Source organism: Limulus polyphemus, unplaced genomic scaffold (genome assembly GCF_000517525.1).
Source record: "Limulus polyphemus unplaced genomic scaffold, Limulus_polyphemus-2.1.2 Scaffold2444, whole genome shotgun sequence".
NCBI classification, from domain to species: Eukaryota; Metazoa; Arthropoda; class Merostomata; order Xiphosura; family Limulidae; genus Limulus; species Limulus polyphemus.
In genome coordinates this window covers 3,745-12,781 of record NW_013668054.1, presented here as the reverse complement: position 1 = coordinate 12,781, position 9,037 = coordinate 3,745, and the positions used below count along the sequence as shown (strand labels likewise).

The 9,037-nt window shown below is 30.2% G+C and overlaps 1 protein-coding gene across 1 annotated transcript in view; it reads left to right on the top strand.

Annotated features, from left to right (window-relative positions):
* The window catches only part of LOC106466974 (poly(A) RNA polymerase, mitochondrial-like), a 90,849-nt gene extending 86,846 nt beyond the window's left edge, over nt 1–4,003 (top strand). The window contains exons 8-9 of the mRNA XM_022395061.1: nt 2,807–2,896; nt 3,419–4,003. Of these exons, the coding sequence (XP_022250769.1) occupies nt 2,807–2,896; nt 3,419–3,948 (620 nt within the window). The 3' untranslated portion in view covers nt 3,949–4,003. The remainder of the gene's footprint in view (nt 1–2,806; nt 2,897–3,418) is intronic.
* The last annotated feature ends 5,034 nt before the right edge of the window (nt 4,004–9,037 follow it).

Genomic DNA, 9,037 nt, shown 5'->3' with positions numbered 1-9,037 from the left:
ATTATTTCGTCAGGTATTTTGGGTGGAGACATGGTTGGGTATCTGTAAACATTGTCGCAGATTATGTCTATCGTATCCTGGACTGGTACATTGGTAAATAATGATTCGACGTCCAAGGAGGCGAGTAGTCCCTGTGGATTTGTGGCATGTAGTAAACCTTGTCAAGTTTTACACGGGAGGATGTAAAACAAAATAATTTTTTTAGGTTTTATATATGCATTTTGAAATAACAAAAAATCATAAATTAGTATACCAGTACCACAGAAAACAAAGGGTTCCCCCACATAAACACTTTGCAGAGGCTGAGAAACCATGTGAGGGACATTCTGAGCTTTCAATTGGTTATACCCTCATTCACTAGGCAAAGTAGGTGTACATAAGCATGTATTTCCAAAAATGGAAGAGGTGGGCAGGGCCATGTTGGTCGATTCACTAAATATAATAAAATCTCAGAAAATAGAAAAGATAGGAGGTTCTCAAATTATATTCTAGCTTTTAACTACTGGTCATTTGACTTTCTAATTCATAAGAAATCATAGAGTCTATTTGGACATCACAAACATCTAACTTGAACAAAAGCTCTACATGACTCATAAAAATCAGTAATGGAGGAGATTTATCTGAGTCCTTGGGCTGTTAATCCAAAGGTCCAGGGTTTGAATCTTCAATATATACTGAACATGCTTTGCACTTTATAGGAAATGACTGTCAATCCTACTGTTTGACTAAAGGTAGCCATGTAGGCAGCAAGTGCTACTGAAGTGTATACCTGAACTCTGTGATCTTTGACCTGTGTGATGCATAAGGTGCCATTAAGATTAAAAGTATCAAAATATATGTCTCTTTCACAACATAACTCGACACAGTTTCAAAGTATTAAATCTGAGATAAAATGGTTATTAGTTTACATTTGTATACTTACATAATGTTTTCATCAAAATGAGAATTAAAGTCAAATGCTGAAATGGCATCTTCCCTCACACTGTTACTGAGGCCACATAGATTCTATTCATGGAGGTTGGCAGCTTATAACAAAAAATGCTTTTAAATTTCTATTTTCCAGTGTTTAGCTGGCTATCTTTTAACCAAATCAGGCATAAGGTTGATGTTATAAGGTAATTCTGAAAGTAATAGTATTATGGTGAATTTAGATTTGTTTTACTCTTTAGTGAAATAGTATACAAAATTGTCTGTGAAGTAGAATCATTTGAGGGGTATATTTTTTTTATTTCTTATAAACTGGGGTATTCTAATATAAAAACCATTAACATCTCTAGGAATTAATGAAGCCCATTTTCCTTTTACTTACTCAACCTTACCCTTTAACTGTCATAGGGGGAGTAGTTGGTATGCTATGCACCATATGATAAAAAGGCTAGGGAAAAAAAACAATCTTTATACTCCAGATAATTATAAAATAACTTTTTATTTCAACCAATGTTTTGCTTTTGTGGCTTCATCAGGTTTAGTACATACCATATGGACTTGCTTTAATAAAGAGTTTTTCAATTTGTTCAATAAAATGTACAACAAATCAGATATAAAGTTCTTCTTCTTTTTTTTTTTTTTGTTTGTTTGTTGTTGATTATTTTAAACAATTCTTCCTGGTACCTGGGAATACAAAGTGCTTGGTTGTGAAATGATGGTTAAGCTTAAAAGTTTGGTTTGTTGCTGTTTTAAAGTCCTTTGTTTAGAATGTTTCCTTAGTTTTGATGATAGAACAACCATTTAAAACAGTAATATTTGATCGCTTTCTTTCTATAAATCACCATAGTTCTTAAGTATTTATAAATATTGTCAAATAATAGAAGCATTTCATATGTATTTTAAAGCATTATGTTAAGAGTACTATTGTAAAGTAGCACTATAACAAACACGTTTGTATAAAATGTATGCAAATCTACATTTTTTTTCATTCCAAGCTATGATAGTAAGATCTTTCAATATAATTTTCATAATAAATACAAATTCATTGTTTACATAAGTTTATTAATAATTTTTATTTTTTTGAAACATAATTCATTAATGTAAGAAATTTTCTGTAGTTATGTGTATCAAAACAGTACCCTATATGTAAGGCTATAACCAGTGCAGACAAAGCCTTTCACCCAATACTGGGGCTCATCAGGTTGACTGGGGTATGACACAGTAATGATCTAGGCACTTTTTATATCATCAGTTCCTTGAACAACAATTCTTGTGGAATGAACTAAATTAAGTACGTGAAGTGCACTGTTATCAATTTTATTTTTCAATCAGAATTACAGTAAGGATTAATAGCACCATATTATTTATTTATTTGTTTTTAACACCAATTATTTATTGTTATTATTATTTTTACTTGAATATTTTTTTTACGTACTTTTGAGTTAAACTTCGACAAAAAATATTTATAAACTAAAGGCATAGACAGAATAATACCATTATTTTACAATTTTAATATCACTTACAGTCTAGTATGACATTTTTGTAAGTATATACAGTGTGATCATTTTTGTGTAATATGAAATTTATATTTAGAATTAAATCAGAAGTAAAGTACACCTTTAGAGGAGTGAAACCATACAAACCATATTGAAACTTTAATATCAGTTAATAATATAATTCTGCACTATTTTGGTGATTGAAATGTGCTGTGATATGTTGGTCTTTCATTCCTTCTAGGGGTTATAAACTCTTGATATGGTGAGCAGCAAGTATAAGCATTATTATGTAATTATGAGAATAAATAAAAAAAAAGTTGTATAATCATTAGAAGTAATGAAATGTGTATTCTGCTGTTAACTAAAAATTAAATTATTATCAGGTAAAAGTGACAAAACATTGCCTGATGACATGGAGAATACTTTGCAAAAAGGTTTATGGTGTCCACCTTCTGAAAATACTGAAGATTTAGGTATGTTTGTTCATCTCCTAAACAATAAATATTTACTACTATAAATGTCTAATATTTTTTGTTTTAGTCAGTTAGTACTCATGGTGAGCTCTCACATTTTTATCAAGAGTTTAACAAAATGATACTGGTGCTACTACTTGTGAATTCTCAAGTGTTTATCTGAGTTTAGCAAGATTATGCTGGTGTTACTACTTTTGAGCCAGTTAGAGTAGAATAATTTGATTTTACCTAAATTTATGTAAAGAAAGTATAGCAGTTCCATGAAAAGCTATAATTTACTGTTAATAAAGCTGTTGATACTCAACAAAATGTTATGATGTAACTATTTCAAGTGAGACAGAAAATTATTTCTCATTGTTGGATGTTGATTATTGTATATATTCAGTATAACTATATTTTATTTTAATGTTGGATTTGATTACTCGATATATTCAGTACAAGTACAGATCAAACAAATACAGACAAAACAGAAACTGTTTTTCATTTCAGAACTCACCTAACTTTTGTTTGTTTTATTTACAGAAATTCTCTTGAAAGAATTTTTCTTGTTTTATGAAAAGTTCAACTTTAAAGAAAGAGGACTTTCTTTGGTCACTGGACATTCTATGGTTAAACCTGATTACAGCCCACTGTATATTGAGAACCCGTTAGAGCAAGAGTTAAATGTAAGCAAGAATGTTAGTAGTGAAGAAGTGGAAAGGTTCTCAACATGTATTCGCACTGCATTATGGAAATTAGAGTTAAATAATGTTAAAAACAATCATGATTTATGGGGTATTTTAAAACTTTTTGATCCCAAAGCAGCAGAAAATCAAAATGATCCTCAGACTGTTAAAGGCTTTCAAGTAAGTGCATTATTCAATGGAGTGAATGATTCCAATACACTTGTTTACAAAGATGGATTGAATTCATTTGTATATAGAAATTCTACACCAAGGACAGTGACTCAAGGCTTTATGTTGAAGCTGTTTGCTAACAAAACAAAAAGAAAACGAACAAAAGAAATTATGAACAAACCTCAATTGAAAAACAACAAAAAACAAAAGAATTAAAGAAAATCAAGTGTTGTGTATTCCAAACTTTAACTAAAATTTTTTAGTATGAAGTGTTTATGTGTATTGACTAGTTTATTCAAGTTAATCTAACCAGACCACAACTGGGCCTGAATCTGGCTATTATATATGCAATTTGTAGGGAGAATTTCATATCTTATATATATATATATATATATATATTGTATATTTAGTGTTCACACATTTACAACACAATAATAATAATGTATCTATTTAGGTAAATAAAATAATGACCTATATCTCCAGAATGTATCTTTATTAGCTCAATATTTCACTACTACAGCTTCCTTAGGAGTTACTGATATTACAAGTTCTATAATCCATTTGAATTTGGATATCAATAGCTCCTGATGAACCTGTAATAGAAAAATATTGAGCTAATAAAGATACATTCTGGAGATATAGGTTATTTTATTTACCTTAACCCTTTTGCATCACATAGGTCAAAGTGTGCAAGTTACAACCTTTTTATAGAGTTACATTCAAAATTTAATCAAACTACTTTTTTTATCAATCTATACAAATACGTTTAACATCAAAACCTAGTTAATAAATCAAATTTTAATATTATCTAAGTTTAAGTAATTTATGTAATAAAAATACATTTAAAAAAATCCTTAATTTCCTGTAGTATGAGATCTGTGACATTTGATCTCTGTATCTTCCATCTTCTCTTAAGTTATTTACCATTTTCCGAGAAGTATGGAATTTAACATAAATTACTCATAATAATATAGTTATTACTCAGGCAAAACATAATTCTTATAGCCTTCAATCTTATTTGGTTTCAGAGCCAAACGCTAGAAAATTAGACCCCTTCTTGTCTTTCACAATCCTCTCTTTCACAAATTGCCAACAGTTCTCAATAATACAGTATTATTTATAACCAACAGAAAGCCAAGGTTTTAAATCTATCAAATGATATATGTTACTTTCTATACAGAGAATTGTCTATTTCACTTCCAATTCAAACTTTATTCCCATGTGAAACACCTCGATGAGCTTAGCTGAATTTTTAACGACTTAGCGCATAGTTAGAAAGCCAAAAAAATTACGATAATTATAGGACATTGTCTGATTTTTAGGTATTATTATTGTGTGTTCTTAGGTGCATTACTTATTTTAATAAAACGTTATTTATTGTAGTTGTACCATTAGTATTAAAAAGTAGGGTAAAGAAAACCCAGGTAAGTACTATATTTCTAGTTTTTCATATGTATTCTTTATTTATTATTACAAATGTAACTAATATGTAAAAATTAGAAACGCATTATATTACATAAAATAACGAAAAAATAATAAATTTTTCGTGAGATATGATCATGAGTAGCCTGTGCATTAAGTAATTTGATAGGGTAATGTGAGCTACACATTCGCCAAGTGATTTACAAGGTGTGTGGCAGGATTATTAGTTAAACACAGTTCAAAATAAAATAAAGTATAAATTGATGGTTACTGTTACATTTTGCAGACCTTCCAGAAAGAAAAAAGGTTAGTTTATAATTATTTCCCAATATTTGTATGCTGGTAATGAAGAATTTTTAATTAAGTATTTTTACTAAAACTTTGTCCAGAATTATATGGTGTCAGAGTGTTGACTGCTCTGAGCACAAAGTGATTTTCATGTTCAGATTAAAAATATTTTTCTTCTTCTGAAAATTTTCAAATTTCATTTGCATAATCCCTAAAACCTCTTAAATAAATATCAAATGTTTTTTTCACAAAAACTTTATAATTTGCATGTCATTTTCAATATTATAACTCTTATACAGGGTTGGTCAATTTGACTGACAGATTGTTTGTCTACAAAAGATGTTTAATGTTTACTGAAAGCATGCCAAATTTTGTTGAGGTACGTTAAGTACTTTCAAAAGTCATATGTATACCACTATGGTTACATGAAGAAGAATGTATTTATTATTATAATATTTCAAAGCACCACATCTTTTCTCTTTTTGACAGAATTACTCAAAATCTGTAACACTGTTTCAGCAATAAGTGTGGTAGTTAAAAAGAAAAAAATTAATTAGAAGTTGTGGTTTTAAGTTGTTTTTTTTTATCAGCTCCATTGTGCATTTTATTCCTATTTTATCCTAGCCAAATTAACAGTTCTGCAGGAGTAACTTTTGTCTTATTGTGAAGGGTCATTAAGTATTCCAGTTAAAATCTGCACAATTTTTATTAATTGTTTCAGGTTTACTCAATATCACTTTCACCATATTTTTAATGAGCATGCAAAGTGTTGTATTGGAATGGTAAGCAAAGTGTGTTTCATTTTATTGACTTTTGGAAACCTTCTTTCTCCTGTAATAAGGTAACAGCTTTAAAGAGTTTTTCTCTTTCACAAGGCTTACCACAAATAATAGTATTTTACCCTTCCCAACAATTTCCTTTAACTTGGTCAGAAAACTCTTTACTTGTAATTCATTCAGAAGAAATTGACTTCCTGTTCCTGAAACACAGGAATTTGATTTAATAAATAAATGTTTACAAACCAAATCAATAACAAACAAACATATTTGAAACACATATATAACAATTTAGATAAATTAACAGATAATTAACTAGCCTACTGTGATTCTTGTTTATGAAGACTTCAGAAGATCTGTTTAGGTTGTTTGTATAGTTACCAAATTGTCCTAGTTAAGTATCCAGCAAAAGTCTGAGTAATATCCAGCAATTATGTTTGTATCCTGTACTCAGTTATGAAGTGTCCAGTGTCTTGTGAGTAGATGCAAGGTGTCACAAAAATAATCTCCACCATAATGGATCCCCTTGTGCAGCTTATATGCATACAGGTGTAGAAAATTATATCTAACATCCACTTCGTGCTTGTACACCCTCGTCAGTCACCTCGTTAACGTAAAGTGGCAAGCTAAAGAAAGAACTATCCATCAACACTGGTGAAAAACAGAAGAGTTAATACATGAAAATGTCATAGTTGCCTGCCAACCATGATTTGAATAGTTAATACTACACAAGTAAAGCTCAGCATTTCATCATTTAGGTTAACTTGCAAAACTATGCATTTCTTAACACATTCTGTTTCAACAAGTTGTACCTGATGTTTTACGAATATGCAGAAATCCGTAAGTTTCAGTCTAGGTTCTACCAAGATTCTTCTCTTCGGACTAAAAATTGCTCTAAAAGGTTTGTGGACAGTGTGCAGAACCAAATGCTCTTTGAACAAAGAAAATTATTGCTCAAACTTTCTTTTTAATTTGGTAGTAATTTTTTTCATCTGCCATAAGTGTTCTGGAATGTGTGTGATGAGTTTTCTATCTATGTCACAGTTATATAATAGAAATGTACTAAAACCATCTGATCAAACTTCTATAGTTAGTGTTTCAATTTATGCTAGATCACTTGTACTTCATTGAATGTCAAAGTTTCCTTCAAGTGTCATAATGCTGCCTGAGATTTTCTTTTACAAACAACTTAAAACTTTTTTTTATACATCTGTTCAGTGGACCACGGTGTAGTGTTATAAGAGGAATGAACTTCTAATATTGATTCACCAAGACTGGTATTCACTCACATGTTAGTGGTTCTTGTGCCTGTAAGATGCTTCCATCTTGGCTTTGACAGCATCATCATGGAAACCTAGGTACTTTGTGGATGGTTGCATGAAACTACATTTTGACTTCCTTAGTTTTACACCATGAGCTTTAAATCTTTAAATTTTCGAACTGACTAAATATTTTCATCATCTCTTTTTGATTACACTCAACTCGTGTCATTTCTTACTATGACAATCCCTGTAGGATTACCCATCATCTCTTGAAAAATGAAAATTGCTGATGCCACTCCAAGTAGACTTTGTATATGAGTATGATCTCTGGTGATTATTGAAGGTGACAGAATTTCATGAGAGCATGACAAAAATTGAATGTTGCAAATATATATGGCTATTAATCTGTTGTTATGCATATGACAAGAAGTCTTCTGAATTTATCATGTCACCTTCATAGACACTTATTTACTATTACCTTACAATAAACTCTGTTGAAGTCCAAAAGCCACAATTGCATGGTATAAGTTTGGCCATTTAGGAAGATCATTAAATCTTACCCTTCCTTCAAGAGTAAAGAATACAGATTTAAATAAATGTTTCTAAATTTTAATGCAGAAATTTTGCATATAGTTAGTAACATCCTTGTAAAATGGATGTACAATTTCATAAAATTGCACTAATTATTTTGCTTTCACAAAAGTTGCATGCCAAAACGATTGTTCTGTGAGGACTATATTTGCTTGGCCTAATTTCTCTGTCATAATCTTCTGGAGTGATGGCAAACTGATTTCAAAGGCTTGTAGAGAGATTTGTTTGAATCGATAGCTGTTTTCCTTGAATGTATACAATGTAGATTATCATAGATGTAAGTATTCTGAGGATTGTTAGATACTAGACCAGGACTTTGGTGTGATCTTACAGTGTGGTATCACCATTATTTTTACTTTTGTATTTATCTTTTGTATAAGTAAGGAATCATTTCTCTCTGCCCAAGCAGCTAAAAATTGAACTTAGAAACTGACAGTAATAGGTAAATCCCTAGCACACCTTATCATTATGAAATAAAGATATTTCTGTTACTTGTACACATGTATTTGATCGTGTTCATTTTATTCTCTTCATAATATTCCTGGAACCTGCTTTATTACAGACACTTAGATAGTTTTTTGTTGGAAATCAAAGTGCCTGAATCCAAAATTCTAATCAGTCTAAAGTTTATACAGGATCATCTTGAGTTTAAGTACTTTCTTTAAAAACCCTGTATTCATTTTCAAATTTTATTTCACAAGGTGATTTGTGTGTTACTGGCTGTGAAACATAAATGTTGGGGAAGATTTACAAGTTAGATAAAAAAAGCATCAGGCCTCAACCATACTCTGTACAAAGGGACTTTTAACTACTTTACTTAATAATTGACAAAGCTCATCTTACATCAATGAATTTTTCTTTAAAATGTTAATGAATACATCTCCATGCACCATATTGCTGTCCCTTATAATAAAATGTGTCTATAATGGGAAATTAAGAATTATAAGTTTATTGGCATTTGGGAAC